The following is a 23,018-nucleotide window of genomic DNA, read 5'->3' on the forward strand; positions in this document are numbered from 1 at the left end:
GCAAATAACTAGGTCTTATTCATCCTTTCTAGATATTTTTTGTACCCACTAACCATCCCCACTTCTCTCTCAACCCCAACTACCCTTCCCAGCCTCTGGTAAACATCCTTATATTCTATCTCCATGACTTCAATTGTTTTGATGTTTAGATCCTACAATGCATAAGAACATGTTATGTTTGTCTTTCTGTGCCTGGCTTATTTCACTTAGCATAATGACCTCCAGTTCTATCCATATTGTTGCAAATGATAGGATGTCTTTTTTTTTTCAATGGCTAAATAGTACTCCATTGTGTATATGTACCACATTTTCTTTATCCATTTATCTGTTGATGGACACTTAGGTTGCCTCCAAATCTTGGCTATTGTGAACACTGCTGCAACAAACATGGGAGTGCACATAACTCTTTGATATATGGATTCCCCTTTCTTTTGGATACATACCCAGCGGTGGGATTGATGGATCATATGATAACTCTATTTTTAGTTTTTTGAGGAACCTCCAAACTGTTCTCCACGGTGTTTTTACTAATTTACATTCCCACCAACAGTGTATGAGGGTTCTCTTTTCTGCATATCCTCATCAGCATTTGTTATTGCCTGCCTTTTGAATAAAAGCCATTTTAACTGGGGTGAGATATCTCACTGTAGTTTGATTTGCATTTTTCTGATGATCAGTGATGTTGAGCACCTTTTTATATGCCTGTTTGACATTGTATGTCTTCTTTTGAGAAATGTCTATTCAGATATTTTGCTCATTTTTAATCAGATAATTGGATTTTTGCCTGTACGCTGTTTGAGCTCCTTATATATTCCTTTTATTAATCCCTTGTCATATGGGTAGTTCACAAATATTTTCTCTCATTCTGTGGGTTGTCTCTTCACTTTGTTGATTGTTTCCTTTGCTGTGAAGAAGCTTTTTAACTTGGTGTGATCCCATTTATCCATTTTTGCTTTAGTTGCCTATGCTGAAATTTTTGCCCAGACCAATGTCCTGGAGAGTTTATCCAATGTTTTCTTATAGTAGTTTCATAGTTTGAGGTCTTAGATTTAAGTCTAATCCATTTGATTTGATTTTTGTACATAGTGAAAGATAGGAGTCTAGTTTCATTCTTCTGCATGTAAATATCCAGTTCTTCCAGCACCATTTATTAAAGAGACTCTTTTCCCCAGTGCATATTGTTGGTACTTTTGTCAAAAATGAGTTCACTGTAGATATGTGGATATGTTTCTGGGTTCTCTATTCTGTTTCATTGGATTATGTATGTATTTTTATGCCAGTACCATGCTGTTTTGGCTACTATAGCTCTGTAGTATAATTTGAAGTCAGGTAATATGATCCCTCCAGTTTTGTTCTTTTTGCTTAGGATAGCTTTGGCTATTCTGGGTCTGTTGTGGTTCCATATAAATTTTTGGAACTTTTTTCTGTTTCTGTAAAGAATGTCATTGGTATTTTGATAACGATTACATTGAATCTGTGGAGTGCTTTGGGTAGTGGAAACATTTTAACAATATTGATTCTTCCAGTCCATGAACATGGAATATTTTTTCCATTTTTTGGTGCCCTCTTCAATTTCTTTCATCAGTCTTTTATAGTTTTGTAACAAATCTTTTACTTCTTTGCTTAATTCCAAGGTATTTCATTTTATTTGTGGCTGTCGTAAATGGCATTACTTTATATTTTCTTCTCTGATTGTTCACTATTGGCATATAGAAATGCTACTGAGAGGGTTCTATCTCTCAGCTTTGGAGCCCCCCTCCCTCTGTCTCTGTACAGGGGAGTTTCTTCTTTTTTTCTTCCCCCTTCTTTCTTGTCTGTTACACTCCCTGCTCCTTAAAACTACTCCTGTGTGCCTGTGATGTTTTTTCTAATTCAACTCAAGACGAAGAACCTGGTGTTTCTCCACTCATCAGAGCCATATAATTTGGTGCATTGGGCTCAGAATTTGAGGTACAGCTTTCATCGGAGTGGTGAGTATGGGAGCAAGCTTAAAATCTGCTCTATCATTCCAGGGTGTCTTTGCCTCTATATTTAAATAAACCCAATAAATCAACGGGCATCCGTCAGCCTAGTACATACACTTATCGTTGGCTGCTGTACTCAAGTCATGGATGTGAGGCTTGCTGGGGAGAATGTGGAGAACCCCCATTGCCCATGGGTATTGGGAATGTTGGCCAAGTTTGAACTAGGTTCTTTTCATGGGGAACCTTGCCATTGCACGAGACTGGGAAAAGTTCAGAGGCAACTGAGAATTTCTGACCAGGGCACACCCTGGTGTGATTCAAAGGCCTCTGGACCAGACAGAGCCTCCGACAGCCCATCCTGGGTGTTGGCAGAGAACCTCAACTGTCCTGTTGCATAACTCTTCTTCCTTCTCTATCCGCAGCCTCTTACTGTTTCTCTGTGTGAAATGTGCAAGGATTTTTACAGTCTGGGAATAGAGTTTTCCCGTTTTCCCCTAGAGTAAGTTACTTGCTACCACTTCTCTGGCAAGCACATAGCATTTCTAAGCCGACAACATCACCTAATGGAAGTAAATCAGAGTCTAGGCTCTTCTGGGAACAGGAAGTTTCTGCCTTTAGCAGTTAGGAGTAAAATGTCTTCTGTAGCCAAATTTTAGTCTCAATATTGTCCCACTGGCAGGGAAATGGCTATTTGGTTCCTAAGTTCCTTTAAGGAATCAATTTTGTCTCCTATTAAGACAGTACTTAATTAGTAAGGGATTTTAAGTCCGGAAGTTAACCAGAACCATTTTTTAATGGGTAAATGCTTTAGCATGGGCTATAATAGCAGGATATAGAGTTCAATCTAGCATGCCCTCTCCCTTAAAGGGGCCTTGCCCAATTACATGGTTTTTCTTGAAATTTGTTGTTTTGAAAGGCACAAGGCCACACAACTCTAGAAGGTCAAAGGGAAATAAAAGGCAGAGAACTGATTGCTTGGGGACAGCATGACTAAGGTCCAAACTCAGTTCCTCTGGTTCCATGGCTTGGAGGGTCACACCTGCAGTCATGGGCGGCACATTTAAACGGGTGCTGGGAATCTAGGAAAGAAGGAGAGAAAAATAGTTGGGGGGACGGATGCCTCCTACTACTTTCTCCTCCATCCTGGATTGCATACCGAAAGGAAAGAGACTAAAAGGACGCTTTTCTTCTCGCTTCTTTTTCTAGATGGGTAACAGATCGTCTTCAACATGCACTCCCTGGAGTGTATGTTGAAGCACTGGGACTCCTTCGACCTTGAAACTTTGAAGAAAAAGTGGCTTATTTTCTTTTGTGGCCATATCGGGCAGGCCCAGGGAAAATAGTTCCTCAAAATTGAAAAAGGTAACTTTCAGGGAAATCATCTGAGGGTCCCCCTTCTTTGGGGCCCGTTCATGTTCTCTTTTCATTGCAGGACATTAGGCAAGTAAAGGGAGACTTGGGTCATTTTTCTGATGACCCTGATAGGTATATAGAAGCTTTCCAAAATTTAACTCAGGTATTTGTCCTCTCATGCAGGAATGTTATGCTGCTCCTAAGCCAAACCCTAACTATGGTTAAAACAGGCAGCTCTGCCAGCAGGAGAAAATTTTGGATATGAGCAATATGCCTCCTGTAGTGGGCCAAAAGGGAAAAGAGAAAATAGGGAAGGCAAAGAAATAGGAGAAACACCATTCCCAATAGGAAGAGAGGCAATACCTCTTAAAAACCCTAATTGGAACTCCTTTTTGTGGTTTTTTCCTTCTTTCGTGGTTTAAAATGGTTTCTATCTCTTCTATAATGTTATTCCAACCTGGGAGAAGTTAATTTTCCAAACCTTAAAAATGCTTGGCTTAGAGTTGAGCTGGGGGAAGGGAACCCAGAAGTCTGACATGCTGGCAAAAGGGTAAAAATTTCTTACCATTAGGGCTTTTGGCTTCTCTTTACCTGTGCAAACTGGTAAAAGGGATAAGATTAGAAACCAGGCCCAGGATCCCATGGTCCTGCTGTTCAAGGCAATCCAGCAAAACGGTCAGTAACAAACTTGGCTACAGGCCTCCATCTTATTTCATGACCTTGGGAACATAATCTGTAACCGTGTGGCAATACTTTGTTTTAATCTCCGCCATTTTTCAGCAGGAAGTAGCCTCTTCTTGTGCTAAATCAGATAAGCCAGTTTGTCAATCTGGGTGGTGCCAGCTGATCCATCAGGGGCAGAGTTTACAAAATGTCTTAAGCACTGATCTTGAGAGCATTTTTGGGAGGGTCAAAAATCTTGTAGCCTCCAGCTGCATGGCTTCTGGGCCATGGTTTCTAATGTTGTGCCTAGTTCATTGGTCTGGTCCCCAGGAAAGAAGGAAGTGTATCTTGGGAAGTGCCTGTTATCATCTTTGTTTTAGACTATAAACTGTAAACCAGGCTCCCCCTAAAGTTGGTTCAGCCTATGCTCAGGATGGGCAAGGACAGCTTAGGGGTTGGAAACAAAATGGAATTGTTTAGGTCCAATCTCTTCCACTGTCACAAATTTGCAATGACCGTTTCAAAAGCTGCCTATCACACCTTTAAAAATACCTTGTAAACTTGTGGTTAAGTCATAACTTAATTAAGCCTTGTTAGTTTCACTTGTGAGGTTATTTTTTGTAAAATTCAAAAGCCAAAAATCTTAACTGCTTGGCGTGGCTAAAGTCAAGTAATAAGGGATTTAAAAGGATTTTCTTAAAGAATGCTTAGCTTAATTAAGAGTGGATATTCAAGTTATAGGTATATTTAAAAGGCCTTTATGTTTTTCTCTTCTTGAATCTTGTTTTTCTGGAAAAAGGCTCTTTTCTTCTCAGTTGACTGAATTATTTTTCTCCATTTTTTGTCTTATCACTCTTAATGCATGCATAAGAGGCCCTAAAGTAACTTCTGGTAGTATGGGACTCCTGGAGAAAAACAGAGGAGGTGCCACAGACCCCAGACCCCGATTTGGGAAAAAAACCTCTGTTTTCCTCATGAAACCCCAGGAATTAAAAGGAGATAGATCCCTCTCAAAATCAAAGGCTCTGTTCTGTTTTGCATCATGTTATCTGACAATTTTGAGTTTTGGGGGTATCAGAAATTACTTCGCATTATGAAAGAGCTTTGGTGTGTAATAACTAGGTAGAAAATACACTGTAAGGGATGGCTACTAGTAGTTACAAATCAGAGAAGCATGCTCTTGGCCATCTGGAAAATAGGGAAATATCCCCACCCCTGACTGGGAGATGAGACTCCCATCAGGGATGGGCTGATTACAAAATAAGCCAATTAACTTTGGGTTGCCTTGCAATGAAATCCATGGTAAAAGCACTATACTGTCCTCTCCCATAGTATCTATATGGTCTTTTCATAAATTGAGCATTGAAATAAAAGCATAGCAAGGAGGGCTTTAAGACATTAATCTTCCCTTTAGTAAAAGTGTTATAAAAGTTTTGTAAAGATTTCACCTCACTGTCAAATTGATTAAAATAAGAAGAAATGATCTATAAGGTTTCATTTAAACAAATTGGGGTTAACATTAATAAACGAATGCAAGGGTAAAATTTGGCTTTGAACAGGATTTTCATGTCATAGTAAAGGCTAATGAAAGGTTTTTGCCTTTTGAATAATCATTTTGGCAAAATAATTTATGGCAATCTGGAAATTATCCTTCCTGATGCCTGGCTTTTTAGATGGTTCAGAGGGCCCCTGAAACATTAAAAAAAGAAGTAAACAGGATTACTTGACATATTTAGTCACATGAGATTGCCAAAATGATGTTCAGTATTCTTTAAGTTATATTTTGGTGAATAATACTAATACATGTTCAAATATTGTATGGGATTTCTAAAATTCTAATGTCTAAGTATATGCTATCAATCATAATTAAGGGTAAAGTTATCGTAAACCACGGAGATAAACAAACATCTTTGTCAGTCATGTTTTTAACTGTTAACTATCCTGGAAATGTTGCCATTCACAGACAATTGTTGTCTTGCTTTGTACCTTCTCAAAAGACGGTTTATAATCAAGCCGTATTAAGAACTTTAACAGGTGTTCTCAAATGCAGGTTTTTAATAGCTTTGAAGATTGTAACACTGGAATAGAGAAAGAACGTACAGGACTCCTAAAGAACTGACATGTTCACAAATATCAAGCAAAACAAGAGTTAACTAAGTGGACTCCACTCAAAAAGTTTAAGCAACCTTTTCAACTTTTCCTTGGAATATTGCTGATCCTTATTTTGTTTTTCAGAGTCAAGGAAACTTATTTTAAACTATTTATGGCCTTTAATAATTGAGTAAGATATACTACTGTGAACAAAATTTGGGGCATGTTCATTTTTCTTCGCCTGGTTCCTCTAAAATTTGGAGACTACCTGTAAGTACTCTTAACCTATGGCAATATACTTGTTCACAACAGTGCAATAAGAATCCATTTTTCTTTGTCAACAGGACACAATTGGAAAAACTAGTTATTTTACCAAGGCTTTAACTGAAACAGTGTGTTTCCCTTCAAGGAATCAAGCTTGACATGCAAAGCCAATAAAAGCCCCTTGGGGAAAACTGGCCTTATACCTCGTCTACACAGTCCTCACACAGGATTCCTAATCTGTGGTCAGTAAAGAGGGTCACTTTCTAACAGGTCTGGGAACTCTGAGTTTATCCTGGGACCTCAAGAGGAGAGGATCACTCAGCTCACAGGTATTAGAGAATACAAACCCATGGTTGGGCTCAGCTTTAAAGGTCTTAATCTGAGATTCCTTGTGAAACAGAGTTTCATCAAAGCCAATCCAAAAGGCCTATGTAAAAATAACCATTCTTGCTGCACTTTATGCAAATAATCAGGCCAAGTATAAAACTGAAGTTTATTCATAATTAGTTTTTACCAAAAATGGGACTGGAGAGAAAAAATTTGCTCCAAAGCTTATCATACGTTTGTCATTAAATGCTAGTCATTAATTGTTTTTAAGCTGTTTGCCTGCATTTTAGACTAACCCTGCTCATTCCTGTGAATCAAGTGGTGATCTCCTGAAGCTTGGAAGAAAAAAAAAGGGATGGGTAACGTAAATATCTGGATCAATATACTAGTTCTGGCAATTATCTTGCAAACTCTGCCAAGTAATGAAAGTGAATAGGGTGCCCATAACCTGAAGATTTCTTTGTTTAGGAAAATAAAACCAAGAAACTTCATAGACCCCCCCAAAGGAAAATTCTGTATCTTGGCAAGTAAACTTTTAAATGGAAATTATTTACTACACCACACTTGTGAGAATTGCTGTACTCACTCTACCATTTGCAATAGGGTTATACAAGGTGGCACTTCTAACTAAAATATTGGACACAGAGTTTCCATTGCTGTTGTATTTTGCTTAATTATTAACCTTATAACCGGGATAATAGTTACAAACAAAAAGGAACCATAAAAGTTTTACTATCATTAAGTCTGCCAGGACTTTTTATTGAATTTACTGATGCACTTTTAAATGAAACATGCTGCTTTTGGATTAACACCTCTAGTAAAGTAAAGGAAAATCTACAAGTACTTAAAAATCAAATCAAAATTATTAACAGGCTCAGGGAAAATGCCAGCTCCAGCCCTGGGTGGCTACAATCCCTCTTTAATGAATTTCAGTCTTCTTTATGGAATTGGTTAGTCACTTTATTAAGCCCTGTCTTGCTTATATGTCTTGTATTAATATTTAGACCTTGTATACTCAATACTATAACTTGAATTGTTTCTTCTCGCCTAGAAGCAATCAAACTCCAAATGGTGCTGCAAACTGAACCACACATGGACATCCCATTCTTCCGAGGACCCTTAAATCAACCCCAGGAGGAGCCCTAGCTGCTGTTCCCCATTCAACACCCCTTTTCAGCAGGAAGTAGCCAGAGTCATCCCCCAAAACCCCCTAACAGCGTCAGTGTGGCATCTCCACAGGGAGGAATGTTGTAAGAGTTATTAAGAAATTATTAAGAAATTATTTTAGGCAAATAGAGAGAAAAAGCGGTCTTGGGAAGTTTTCATTTTTTAAAGCATCTCCAGAAAAGTTTCTTGTAAAGCCCCAGCTCTTAGAGCCAGGCCAGCAACCTTTAATATGCAAATGCCAGCTGTTAGAAACTGGGTCACCCAACATGGAGATTCCCACGGCCTTCTTGCCCTTGCCCCGCATGTTCCTGACAACATGGCTTCCCTCACGTATCCCCACGTGTGGAGAACATCATGGCGTCCTCCATTGGCATATTAAAAGGCTAGGGTGAAAGGGCCAGCTTTTTCACCTGCTATGTGAATGACATGCCTAGTCAAACCAATCCCCTGAGCCCTGTGAAAAACAGAAACTGCCTCCTCCAGCCTCTGCACAAGGGCAGTGGCAGGTGGGGTTCTGTCTCTCGGCTTTGGAGTCCCCCTCCCTCTGTCTCTGTAAAGGACAGCTTCTTATTTTTTCTTCCTCCTTCTTTCTTGCCTATTAAACTCCCTTCTCCTTAAAACTAAAAAAAAAAAAAAAGAAAAGAAAAGAAAGGAAGAAAGGCTATGCTACTGATTTTTGCATGTTGATTTCATATCCTGCAACTTTACTGAATTTGTTTATCAGCTCTAATAGTTTCTTCATGGAGTCCTTTTTTTTTTTTTTTTTTGAGACAGGGTCTCGCTAGTGTCACCCAGGCTGGAATACAGTGGCCCAATCTCGGCTGGTAGGACAGGGTCCTTTCCTTCAATGTAACAGGTTCCCTTCTGGCCCAGAGTGTGTCTAGAAATGTCATCTGGGAGCTAGGACCTGGAAAAGGGGCCTCATGATTCTGACCAGTGCCCTACCCTGCTGTGGTTGAGCTGGTACCAAAGATGCAAAACAAAGTCCTCCCCACTTTTCCCTCTCCTCTTCTCAAACAGGAGAATGTCTCTTGGAGCCCTGAGCTGTGCAGACTGGACTTAGGGGAGCAGTAATGCTGGCACTCCTTTGGCTACCCCAGCTAGTGTCTCAGTATGTCACATGTAACCCCAGTCCACTGTCTCTGGCCCAAGTGCTCTAGGACTTGCCTAAGAGCTGCAGTCCTTATGGCCTAGACTGCCTTTCAAGTTTATTTAGAGACTGGGAGCACTTTGGCCCTCAGTGGCAAGGTTTGTGGGAACTCAAGTCCAGAGGGATCTGCGATGTCCCTCTGGCTAGAGCTGGTTTAAATGCTTTGTCTGTGGGTAGACATCAATCAAGTGAGTTTGGTCTAACAGGACAGCACTGAGTTCAATGCCTTACAATTGCTATTTCAAGAAAATTTTCAATTTCCTATTTAATTTCTCCACTGATCCACTGGTAATTCAGGAGCATACTGTTTAATTTCCATGTATTTGTACAGTTTCCAAAATTCCTCGTTATTTTTAGTTTTATTCCATTGTAATCAGAGAAGATGCTAGATAATTCAATTTTTTGAATGCTTTAAGACTTATTTTGTGACCTAACATATGATCTATCCTTGAGAATGATCCATGTGCTGAGGAAAAGAATGTTTATTCTGCAGCTGTTGAAGGAAATGTTCTGTAAATATCTGTTAGGTCCATTTGGTCTACAGTGCAGATTAAGTTTGATGTTTCTTTATTGATTTTCTGTCTGGAAGATCTGTCCAATGCTGAAAGTGAAGTATTGATGTCTCCAGCTATTATTAAATTCAGCTCTATCTCTGTCTTCAGCTCTAATAATATTTGCTTTATATGTCTGGGTGCTCCATTGTTGGGTACATACAGATTTACAGTTATATCCTCTTGCTGAACTGACTTCTTTATCATTATATAGTAGCCTTTTTTGTCAATAGTTTTGGTCCTGAAATCTATTTTGTCTGATATGAGTATAGCTACTCCTTCTTTTGTATGATTTCCATTGGCATGGAATATCTTTTTCTATCCTTTTATTTTCAGTCTATGTGTGTCTTTATAGGTGAAGTGTGTTTCTTGTAGGCAACATATCATTGGGTATTTTTTTGTCCATTCAGCCAGTCTATGTCTTTTGATTGGAGAGTTTAGTCCATACACATTCAATGTTATTATTGATAAGTAAGGACTTACTCTTGCCTTTGGTTATTTGTTTTCTGGTTGTTTTTTGGTCTTTCTTTCTCTCTTTTATACTTTCTTCCTTTTAGTGATGGTGATTTTTCTCTGGTGATGTGACTTAATTTCTTTTTATTTTTTGTGTATTCATTGTATATTTCTTTATTTAAGGTTACCACAAGGCTTGCAAATACTATCTTATAACACATGATTTTAAACTGATAACAACTTAACCCTGTTGGCATAAGCAAACAAATAAGAAAAAGAAAACTACTAAAGGCTCTACTCTTTAAGTTTGTCCCCCAACTTTTTAACTATTGTTGTTTCTATTTATAGCTTACTGTACTACCTGTGTCTTGAGAAGTTGTTGTAGTTATTATTTTTTATTTGTTCATTGTTTAGTCTTTCTACTTGAGATAAAAGTAGTTTTCAAGCCACAGTTACAGTGTTATAATATTCTGCATTTTACTGTGTGCTTTTGTATTACCAGTGAGTTTTCTACCTTCAAAGGATTTCTTAATACTCATTAACATCCTTTTATTTGTCATTGAAATACTCTCTTCAGCATTTCTTGTAGGACAGGTCTGGTGTTGATGAAATCCCTCAGCTTTTGTTTGTCTTAGAAAGTCTTTATTTCTCCTTCATGTTTGAAGGATATTTTTGCCAGATATACTATTCTGGGTTAAAATTTTTTTCTTCCAGTACTTTACATGTGTCATGCCACTCTCTCCTGGCCTATAAGCTTTCCACTGAAGAGTCTGCTGCCAGATGTAGTGGAGTTCCATTGCATATTATTTGTTTCTTTTCTCTTGCTGCTTTTAGGATTATTTCTTTATTCTTGGCTTTTGGGAGTTTGATTATTAAATGCCTTGAGGTAGTATCCTCTGGGTTAAATCTGCCTCGTGTTTGATAACCTTCTTGTACTTGGAAATTGATGTCTTTCTCTAGGTTTGGGAAGATCTCTGTTATTACGTCTTTGAATAAACTTTTAGCCCCCATCTCTTTCTCTATCCCTTTTTACAACCAATTACTCTTAGATTTGCTCTTTTAACTCTACTTTCCAGATTCTGAAGGCATACTTCATTATTTTTATTATTTTTTTCATTTATCTCCTTTGACTGTGTATTTTTAAATATCCTGTCTTCAAGCTCATGGATTCTTTCTCCTGCTTGATCAATTCTGCTATTAAAAAGAATCTGATCCATTCTTCAATATGCCAATTACATTTTTATGATCCAGAATTCTGCTTGATTCTTTTTAATTATTTCAATCTCTTTGTTAAATTTGTCTGATAGAATTCTGAATTCCTTCTCTGTGTTATCTTGAATTTCTTTGAGTTTCCTCAACACAGCTATTTTGAATTCTCTGTCTGAAATGTCAGATATCCTGTTCCTCCAGAATTGCTCCCTGGTTCTAATAAAATTTGTCTATCGGATTTGTCTGATAAAATTTTTCTGATAGAATTCTGAATTCCTTTTGTGTTATCTTTAATTTCTTTTAGTTTCCGCAACACAGCTATTTTGAATTCTCTATCTGAAAGGTAAAATATCTCTGTTTCTCCAGAATTGGTCCCTGGTTCCTTATTTAGTTTATTTGGTGTGGTCATGTTTTCCTAGATGGTATTAAAACTTGTAGATATTTGTCTGTGTCTGAGCATTAAAGCGTTAGGGATTTATTGTAGTCTTCTCATTCTGGGCTTGTTTATATTCATCCTTCTTGGGAAGTCTTTCCAGATGTTTGAAATGATGTGGGTATTGTGATCTAAGCTGAATCTGCGTTAAGGGGCACCACATGCCCTTTAATATTGTGCTTCTTGAAGACTCACAGAGGTACTGCCTTGATGGTCTTGGAAAGGTCCAGAAGATTTCCCTGGATTACCAGGCAGAGACTGTCATTCTCTTCCCTTACTTTCTGTCAAACAAATTCTCTCTCTCTCTCTCTCTCTCTCTTCTCTGTTCTGAGCCAACTGGAGCTGGGGGTGGAGTGATACAAGCTCTCCTGTGGGCATGAATACAGCAGGATAAGACACCAGCCAGAGTCGTGAGGCCCCCGGTCCAGGCCCCAGCTTCTGGATGACATTTCTAGATACATGCTGCACCAGAAGGGAATCTGCTGCTTTGAAGGGAAAGATCTAGTCCTTCAAAAGATTCATCAACTGCTAAGGGAAGAGCCCTTGGGCCCTGAATAACCAGCAGCAATACCCAGGTACTACATCAAGGGAGTGAGCCAACTGGAGCTGCGGGTGGAGTGATACAAGCTCTCCTGTGGGCACCAATACAGGAACTGTGCTGGGTCAGATCTGAAGCCAGCACAGCACTGGGTCTCACCCAAGGCCTGCTGTAACCACTCCCTGGCTATCACTTGCAAACTCTACAATCAGCAGGTGGCAAAGCCATCTAGGTCTGTGTCCATCCTTTCAGGATGGCAATTTTTTTCAGGACCTGGGTGAATCCAGAGCTGCCATCTTGGAGCCAGGAACTAGAGTCAAAAACCTTAGAAGTCTACCAGGTATTCTATTGTACTGAGGCTAAGCTGGCATTCAAATCACAAGATGCGGTCCTTCCCACTCTTCTCTCCCTTCCCAAAATCAGAGGAGCCTCACACCATGGCCACTATCACCACAGGCCCACAGGAAATACCGCCAGACTACCACTGATGTTCCCTTAAGGCCCAAGAGCTCATAAGTCAGCTTATGGTGAATGCTGCCTGGCCTGGGACTCACTCTTCAAGACAGTGGGTTCCCTTCTGACCCAGGGCAGGTCCAGAAATGCCATCCAAGAGCCAAGTCTTAGAATCATGGAACCCAAGAGCCCACCTGGTGCCCTACCCTTCTGTGGCCAAGCTAGTACATAAGATGCAAGAAAAAGTCCCCCTTACTTTTGCCTCCATTTTTCTCAAGCTGTAACCAGGGGAAGAATCTCATCATGTAACCACTAGATCTGGGAATGTGCTGAGTCTCACCTGAGGCCAGTGAGTCTCAGAGGCTCACCCCCCTTGATGTAGTACCTGGATATTGCTGCTGGTTATTCAGGGCCCAGGGCTCTTCACTTAGCAGTTGATGAATCCTTTGAAGGACTAGATCTTTTCCTTCAAAGCAGCAGGTTCCCTTCTGGTGCAGCATGTATCTAGAAATGTCATCCAGAAGCTGGGGCCTGGAACGGGGGGCCTCACGACTCTGGCTGGTGCCATATCCTGCTGTAGCTGAGCTGGTATCCAACATGCAAGACAAAGTCTTCCCCACTCTTCCCTCTCTTCTCCTTAAGGAGAGGGAAGGGGTCTTGAAGCCATGAGGGGTGATGCCAGCACTCTCTTGGTTGCCCCCACCAGTGTCTCAGTGGATCGCATGTCCCCCCAGTCTACCGGCTCTGGGCCCAGTTCCACATTAGGACTCAGCTAGGAGTTCAGATGAGTCCTTTCAATCTCTTCAAATTGCCTTTCAATATTATTTAGGGCCCAAGAGCACTTTAGCTCACAGTGGCAAGGCTTGTGGGCACTCAAGTTCAGATCGCTGGGATCTGCGATTCTCCTCTGGCTAGGGCTGATTGGAATGCTCTCTCTGTGGGTGGGCATCAGCTGAATTTGGCCCAGTTTTGTTTTCTGCTATAACAGGGCGGCACTGAGTCAATCCCTCTCTCAAGTGCACAGAAATGCTCTCTGCACCATGCCACCACTGCCAGAGAATGGGGAAAGAGTGGTGTTGGTGATTCAAGACTGTTTTTCCTACCTCTTCAGTACCTCTTTCAGTTATGTGAAGTTAAAGCCAGGTACTGTGAGTGCTCACCTGACTTTTCGTTCTTATGAAGGTGCTTTTTTTGTGTAGATAGTTGTTAAATAGGTGTCCTTGTTGGGGGGAGACAATCGGTGGAGCTTCTATTCTGCCATCTTGCTCCACTCCCCTCCCCTAACTCTTTATTTTTCAGTTTCTATGTCACCACCTTAAGAAAGTCCTTCCTTGAATTCCCTCTCTATAATCACTTTCTACTTGCATCAATCTATTTGTTTATTCTGTAATACTTACCAGATTTTTTAAACTTACTTGTTTATTGTTTACCAGCCCCCTCCCACCATCTTCACTAGAAGGATCATTCTCTGTCTTGTTCATTTCTGTGTCTCCAGCTCCTAGAGAAATATTTGACATAGAGTGGGCACTCAATAAATATTTCTTAAATTAAATGAAGTACAAAGCATAACTTTTTAAGTATCTGTTTCTTTATCTATATATTGGATACAACATCTGTACTGTGAGAATCAAGAAAATAGTTGTGAGAACCCTCTATTACAACACCATTACAAATATATAATTACAGTCATATATAAAATATTAGAAATAGAGAATTGCTAAATTCTTCAACAGTTACCTCCCAGGCTGTGAGTTCTTTGAGGTCAGGAACTACGTCTATTCCCCTTATCAATGCTTGCTTCATGCTTAGCCTAGTGTCTGCCATGTAAGTAAATATTTGTAGAATGAACAAATAAATAAATCAATGAGCATATCATCTCTCTGCCTCCAGAGAGACTTTCATCTACCCGGAATAAGTTTAGTTGTAGTCCTTCACAAAGAATTACATCAATAGTATTGTCTTCTATTCTTCATTTACTCAGTCATAAGAATTATTGAGTACCTACTATGTGCCAGGCACTGTGCCAGGTGCTGAGAATACAATGATAAAAACCCACAAACCAACAATGTCCCTGCTCTCATGGGACCTCATAGTACCTGTGGTTTTGCCATACTCATTAATCATTTCTACTTGTATTAAATTATGATTGAAAGATGCTTCCACTCTTTCAATGTTATGGGATTTAATTTTTTATGTTTGTAAATATATGGCCAGTTTCCATAGACTGCTACATTGGCAATGAAAACAAGTTTTATTCTGTATTCTCCATTTATATAGCTCATTTTATATTATATAAAATTTCTAATTTATGAATTAACATAATTCTTTTATATCTAAACATTTTTTTCCCACTTACTTTGTCATGGATGGAGGAAAGTGAAGTGTCCTGAAAGCAGTATATTTCTATCTTTCCTTCTATTTATATAATACCTGCTTTTGGACTGATGAAACTCCTTTTATTCAATGCATAACTATTCCAACTCATTATAATTTTGTAATCTGGAAGTTTTAGCACCATAAATCATCCTTCTTTGTCTTATTTAATGTATTTTGACTTGAATTCATTCTAAACTGATATTAACATTATGACCTTTGCTTTCTGTTCATATTTGCCTTTGTTCACAACTTGATATATGAGCACTTTGAATCTATTTGTTTTAGGTGAGCCTGTATCATACAGGATAGAGTGAGATTTGCTTTCTGCTATGATATGACATATATATGGCCTCATTTTCCTCACCGTTTTATTTTAAATTGAAAGTTTGTGTCGGAAGCCAAGATGGAATTAAACATGCAAAAGGTTTTGGGGGCTGACTGACAGATAATGAAGAGAAGAAGCAAGAGTAGGCAGGAAAAGCCTTCAGACCATGGTATGGGTCTGAAACTTGAGAAAAGGGAGGGGAAGGAAAGGACAGTTGGGTAGGAAGATCCTCTGACTGCAGTGCAGCTCTGAAAAAGTCATGGCCAACCTTACAGGGAGCTCCAGAACAAAGACTGTGCATTAGAGAAGCCTCACATTGGGCAGAGATGTGGCCTTAATATCCCTGCCCTGCTAAGCACTGGTGGAGTTGCAGGAGAGAACATGTCCTTGTCATCAACGCTGCAGCACATCCTCAAAGTATGTAGTAACTAAATGCAGGCCTGTAGCTAACTGCATGCCGCCTGCCAATCTGACTCTTGGAGGAGTATTTGAGTGAAAAATTGCCACGGCTACCACACACATTTTATAATATTTTTATTCAAGTATAATTTACATGCAGAAATGCACAGTTCTTAAGTGTGTACAGTGTAACAAGTTTCACAAATTAATAAATCCATTTATCCCATCTCAAACAAGGTACCAAACATTTCTTTCACATGAAAAATTCCCTGTGGCCCTTGGATCAAATCAAACCTCCTTCCCTCTGCACACTGGTTTCTCCTCCCCCCTACAAACTGAGGCAACCATTGTTCTGATTCTTATTACCATAGTTGATTTTGCCTGCTTTGAACTTCGTATAAATGGAATCATAGTACGTGTTCTGTTTTGCTTCTGGCTTCTCTTATGTAACATAATGTTTTTAATATGCGTGCATGTAGCATGATCAGTAGTTTAAAATTGTTTTTTATTCCATTATGTAACTATACCATCACTTGTTTATCCATGTTCCTTTTATGGACATTTGGGTTGCTTCCAGTTGTTGACTATTATAAAGTTACCATGAACATTTATTTATTTATTTATTTTTTGAGACGGAGTATCACTCTGTCACCAGGCTGGAGTGCAGTGGCACGATCTCAGCTCACTGCAACCTCCACCTCCCAGATTCAAGCGATTTTCCTGCCTCAGCCTCCCGAGTAGCTGGGACTACAGGTGCACTCCACCACACCCAGCTAATTTTTTGTATTTTTAGTAGAGACAGGGTTTCACCATGTTGGCCAGGATGGTCTCAATCTCTTGACCTCATGATCCGCCCACCTTGGCCTCCCAAAGTGCTGGGATTACAGGCATGAGCCACCGTGGCACAGCCCAGTTACCATGAACATTTTTTTATCCTTCTTTTGTGTAGACATGTATTTTCATTAATCTTTGGTAAATACCTAGTTTGGAATTACTGAATCATATTGTAAGTGTATGTGAAATTTATGAGAAAATGACAAACAATTTTCCAAATCATTGTTCCAGGGGTTCCCAACTCCCAGGCCACAGACTGGTACCCACTGGTACCGGCACTGGACTGTTAGGAACCCGGCCACATAGCCGGAGGTGAGTGGCAGGTGAGCCACCATTACAGCCTGAGCTCTTCCTCCTGTCAGATCAGCAGCAGCATTAGATTCTCATAAGAGTGCAAATCCTATTGTGAACTGTGCATGCAAGGGATCTAGGTTTTGGGCTCCTAATGCCTGATGATCTGAGGTGGAACAGTTTCATCCCAAAACCATTTCCCCACATCCCCCGCCCCGTCTGTGGAAAAATTGTCATCCACGAAACCAGTTCCTGGTGCCAAAAAGGTTGGAGACTGCTGATTTGTACCATTTTTCACACAAAAAACAGGCTGTCAAAGAGAGGTTGTGTTTTGGTTGGCATTTAATCTAATCTGTATACCAATTTGGGGTAAACCATTTTAACAACATTGAGTCTTCCAGTCAATGAACATCATACATCTGTCCATTTATTTAGGTCTTTTTAATTTTTCTCCCAGAAATGTTTTGTTAACAGTGTAGAGAACATGTAACCACTTGTTAAATACACTCCTAATTGTTTTATACTTTTATGCTATTGTAAATGTTGTTTTTAAATTTTCATTGTTCAATTACTCATTGCCATTATATAGAAATAAAGTTAACTTTTGCACATTGACCTTTTAGTCTGTGAACTTCCTAAAAGCGTCGATTAGTTCTGGCTGTTTGTTTGTAGATTCCTTTGCATTTTATATGTCCACCATCATGTTGTCTTCCAAAGATAATAATTTATTCCTTTCCAAACTTTATGTATTTACATATTATTTCTTTTCCTTACTTTATCTCCCTGGCTAGGACCTCTACTATCACGGAAGTGGTGACAGTAGACATTTTTGCCTTCTTTCCGATCTTTTAGGAGAAGCTCTTCAATATTTTAACATTGTTTTCTTCATTATGGATCACACTTTCTTGCTTCACTAAATGCCTTATTTTAAAAATTCAATTCCCAACATTGAGTATAAGAGATCAGTGGTGTTTTGTTTTATTTATTTCCCAAACAGTACAAGCTCTTTCCTTATTTGGCTGTTGGAAGAAAGGCTGTTTATTCTGACTCTTTCTAGAGTTTGATTTGAGCTTAGGCTGGTACACAGATTATGTTAGGTTGAGTTTACCTACCCTCAGAATGGGAGCTAATATGGCTCTCTGCTTAGCCATAAAGAATTCATGTCAGCCTGGGGCAGTGCCATGTGCCTGTAGTCCCAGCTACTTGGAGACTGTGGCAGGGGGATTGCTTGAGCCCAGTAGTTTGAGGCTGCAGTGCCTTATGATAATCACACCTGTGAATAGGCAGTGCCCTTCAGCCTGAACAACATAGCAAGACTGTGTTGCTTAAAAAAGAAAAAAAAATTACATCACCCTTATAGTCAGTCCATCAAGCTTTCCTTAAATTCCATACCCTCTGTTAATTCCATGGGAAAGTATAATTTTTGTTTTGTCTCAGAGATTCTTGTTAACACAAACATAAAGGTCTTTTGTAGTCTTTTATATCCTAACCCATTAACATTTCATTTTATTGTTTTTCTTGCATTTGTGGGTATCTGTTTTGTGTTTAAATCTTCATACTTGGGAGAGCTCAATTTTATTCTAGTGGTAGTCTTTGTTTTCTCTTAATTTGTTTTCCTCATTGTCTATTGTTACCTGTGCTTCTTTCAATTTATTTCCATTTTTCTGATGATTTTGCTTTTGTCTTTTGCATCTTTCCTAAGATCCACTATCTCAGGTTTCATCTCCTCCTCCTTTTGTCTTGTCATATCTTTCCTTTGTTTTTATACTTGATCCATTTCCTTTTTATAGTCATCCTTTATAGAAATTATTGTTTTACAAAAAAATTATGTGTTTATCACATTTTTTATCTTCTTTGTGGCCACCTTTGTGTAGTCTGTTGGTAAACTTTGCTGCTCTCTTCCACATGTTTATCTTACAGTATCTATGTATTGAGGCCATGCCAGTATCTTTTATTACTAGTAATTCAATGAGTTAAATTTCCCAGACCAGCTATTTGCAGGAAGATCTTGATTAGGAGGGAGAGGCCAAGAAAATCTTCTAAGCTTTATAACTCAAAGATTCCCTCTTCTACTTCTACAAATATAGCACACCATTGTTTGTGATGCTTTGTTTAGCCCCAAGTCAGGTTCAGCAGGGTTTCTGCTGCCAGTTTTGCTTACTTAATTTTTACACCCTTGGCAATAAGCAAATTAACTCTTTTTCTTTAGAGAAAGCAGTTCTTGCTGCTTTTGAGATCCGCTATTATTAAATAGTCTTGCCACTTTTTTCATTCTCTACTATGCAAATTTTCAGGTCTCATCTGCTCTTGGTAACTCATAGGTGTTTGTTACATTTGCTTATTATATTGTTGGTAGGGTTTTTTTAATGTCATTTTTCTCATTACTTTTGTATGACTTCCAGAAGGGAGAAAAATCCCCACTTATACAGCCATGTTCATATCAAAAGTCACCTAAAGGTGTTTTGGCAGAAATCTAAATTCTAACTCATGTCTTATAAGACAGTGTTTTATCTAGTTTCTTGGATAACATGAAATACAATTGTAAATGCAGTGGTCAAGGATTGAAAATGCTAAGTTTGCTAATTTTTCTTTTCAAAGAACATATACAGAATATTTCCCAGTAGCTCCTACTAAAAGAAATTCTATTCACCTGCAATTGCTAGAGCTATTCAGCTGGTTATCAAAATACTTTAATTCATCGTCTAAAAAGTGATTGCATAATAAAAATAAACATCTTAAAACTCCAGAAATAGGCAGTGAACTGTAGGGTAGCCCCTAGTTTTCTTAGTGCACTAAGCCATGCAAGTATACCTAGTAGAGTTACATGACCTATGAGGGGGTTATAAGTGCAAGGATATATTTCACTGTGAAATTAGAGCAGGCATTGAAGTTGAAGGATGGCTCCTAGTGAGTTTTCTTTTGGGAGCACTAAGTAATCATCAGTACAAAGGTCACAGAAGTATCTTATGAAGCCAACCAACCACCTATGGCTTTCTGTGGCTGTGGAACTGATCAAGTCCAATGAAGACTGAGAGCATGGGGGCATGGACCAAAAAGAGAGAGAAAAACAAAGAAGAAACACACAGGGCAATAAATGTCATTTTTATATGGACATCATATTTTATAACATTATTTATTTTTAATTTACCCTGAAAATGCAGAGTGATTAAGAATAATGAGGAATCTTGCCTTCAGCTTCTTCCTCTATTTTATCTGACTCCATATAGTGTATTGCTCCCCAACTTTTTCCCCTCACATGAAGAAAATGATAATTGTGTGACTCTAAAGTAGACTGGAGAGGATTAAGGGTATTAGTGGGGGAAAAATGATTACCTTTCTTTACATAATTATAAGAAAAACAAAATACAACTACTAAGGAAGATATTAAGTATAGAATTTGTATAAAATTTCAAAATAAAGTATTTTTGCAATTTTAATGAGACATTCAAGCTTGCTTTTCTGACCATAATACTTTAAGAGTGGGTTTTGTGTGTGCAATGGGTACACACACTTCTTGGCTAAACTTAGAATTAAAAGAATAACAGGCAAAGTGTTTGTGACAGTGCCTAGCAAATAGTAAATGCTATTTAACTGCATATAAAATTTTTTGGAAAATTTGAAAGTCTTCTTTTAGAGTCATCCAAAGTTTACAGCTATTGAAAGTTCCTCCAGGTTCATCCATGTTATAGCAAATGACAGAATTTCCTTCCTTTTAAAGGCTTAATAGTATTCCACTGTGTATATGTACCACATTTTCTTTATCCAGTCATCTGCTGAATGGTTGATTTGTATTGTGGCTATTGTGAATGCTGCTGCAATAAACATGGAAGTTCAAAGATCTCTTCAACATACTTACTTTATTTCCTTTCCTTCGAATATATGCCCAGTAGTAAGATTGTTGAATCATATGGTAGTTCTATTTTTAATTTTTTGAGTAGTCTCTACACTATTTTCTATAATGACTGTACTTACTTACATTCCCACCAACAATGTACAAAGATTTCCTTTTCTCCACATCCTTGCCAAGATTTGTTATCTTACGTCTTTTTTTATAATAGCCATTCTAACAGATGTGAGGTGATAGTCACTGTGGTTTAGATTTGCATTTCCCTAATGATTAGCAATGTTGAGCATTTTTTCATATACCTATTGGTTATTTATATGTCTTTCTTTGAGAAATGTCTATTCAGGTCCTTTGTCCATTTTTTAATCAAGTTTTTTTCTTGCTATTAATTACTTTTGGATATCAACCCCTTACAATATGTATGGTTTGCAAATGTTTTCTCCCATTCCATAGGTTGTGTCTTCATTCTATGGATGGTTTCCTTTCTTGTCATGGTAATCACCATGGGTTTTCTCATAGACTACTCCCCTATTACATTTAAAATGCAAGCTCACCAGCCGGGCACGGTAGCTCACACCTGTAATCCCAGCACTTTGAGAGGCTGAGGGGGGCGGATCAAGAAGTCAAGAGATCAAGACCATCCTGGCCAACATGGTAAAACCTCGTCTCTACTAAAGATACAAAAATTAGCTGGGCATGGTGGCACACACCTGTAGTCCCAGCTATTCGGGAGGCTGAGGCAGGAGAATTGCTTGAACCCAGGAGGCAGAGGTTGCAGTGAGCCGAAGTTGTGCCACTGCACTCCAGCCTGGCGACAGAGTGAGACTCCGTCTCAAGAAAAAATATATATGTATATGAAAGTTCAATATATGTGTTCGTTTGTGTGCATCTGCGTGTGTGTGTGTTCCCCAAACCCCAAAGCAAAGAGAAAACAGGGCAGCTTTTAAAAACGCATCTGTTTCAATAGAGGTGAAAGGATTATTAACAGATTTAGTAGTTTTCTCAAACCAAAGGATGTTTTATAATATTTATTCTTGCATCCTAAATAATTTGATACATAACAATATAAAAGTCCTTAAAATTTATTGAAAGTGTAAGTAAATTTTTAGAACATATACTCATGTAGCCAAATTCAGGCCAGAAGATAGTCTGAGAATGGAAATTTACATTCCAAACTCACACTGAAATAGAGATGCAAAAATCCTAAACAAAATATTAACAAATAATATGATTGATCTCAGAAACAGTATTGAGTAAAAGAAGGAAGGCACAAACACAGACATGTACAATTCCATTCACATAAAATTCAAAATCAGACAAAACTGTGTATTTTTTAGGAATGAATACATGGGTGGTAAAGCTATCAAGAAAAGTAAGAAGATCATTATAAAAGTTCTTCTTTTCACTATAAAAGTGAATTTTCCCCAACTTTCCTTAACGTCATAAAGTTTTAGAAATACGCAGATAAATTCAGAGATAAGCAGAAATTAAATAATCACTAGCTAGGCAAAGTGGAAAACTGAAGCACTTTCCATTAGAAATCAGTAGAGCAAAGTGGTTATCATCATGGCCTTAAAACCAAAAAGGGCCAGGTTAAACTCTCTTTACAACCTGGAGGAAGCTACTTAACTTCTTCAAGCCCTAGAATCCTCATTTGTTAAATGAGAATAGTTATCATACCTGACAGCTTGTTCTAAATTTTAAATGAAATTCTACAATGCATTTAATATTTCAATGAAAGGCAAAGATGAAACTATTACAAAAGAAAGAGCATTATAATGATACCCGATTTTAATACTCTAAACTTTCTATGAGGGGAAAGAACTATTTCAGAACTTTTTTGAGATATGTATTTACCAAATAAATTTGCTAAGGTATATTTGCAGTATTCACTCAGCATTTTTAACCCTGGTATATGTCAGGCAGTGACAGGTGCCAGAGGTATAAAGATCAATGCTCTTGAATAATTCACAGTAGATAATCTAGATATTTAATCAAATAAGTACAATACAATGTGAGCAATGAGATGGTAGAGAACTATACAAAAGGCTATGAGAACACATATTTCACAGAAAAGACTTTTAATATAAGCAGAGATGTTCCAGCCAATGGGAATGGGAGTTTGAGGTGTATAACATGGGAACATTTGCTATTAGGCTGAGCATCTCTAATCTGAAAATTCAAAATCCAAAATCCTCTGAAATCCAAAACTTTTTGAGTACTGACATGATGGCACAAATGGAAAATTCCACACCTGACTTCATGTGATAGGTCACAGTCAAAATGTAGGTGCACAACACATAGTCTATTCAGTGTTCCCAAGGGAAAAATAA

At 38.4% G+C, this 23,018-nt stretch overlaps 1 protein-coding gene across 4 annotated transcripts in view; it reads right to left on the reverse strand.

Annotated features, from left to right (window-relative positions):
- Window positions 1–23,018, reverse strand: part of PUS7L (pseudouridine synthase 7 like) — a 95,548-nt gene that overhangs the window by 29,104 nt on the left and 43,426 nt on the right. For all 4 annotated transcript variants that reach the window (XR_009209224.1, XM_032173753.2, XM_032173755.2 and 1 more), the window contains exon 10: window positions 14,032–14,114. Coding sequence is in view for 3 of the 4 variants with exons in the window: in XM_032173753.2 (XP_032029644.1) it covers window positions 14,032–14,114 (83 nt within the window). In the remaining variant the exon portion in view is untranslated. The remainder of the gene's footprint in view (window positions 1–14,031; window positions 14,115–23,018) is intronic.

The sequence above is a fragment of the Hylobates moloch genome, unplaced genomic scaffold (genome assembly GCF_009828535.3).
Source record: "Hylobates moloch isolate HMO894 unplaced genomic scaffold, HMol_V3 SCAFFOLD_13, whole genome shotgun sequence".
NCBI classification, from domain to species: domain Eukaryota; kingdom Metazoa; phylum Chordata; class Mammalia; order Primates; family Hylobatidae; genus Hylobates; species Hylobates moloch.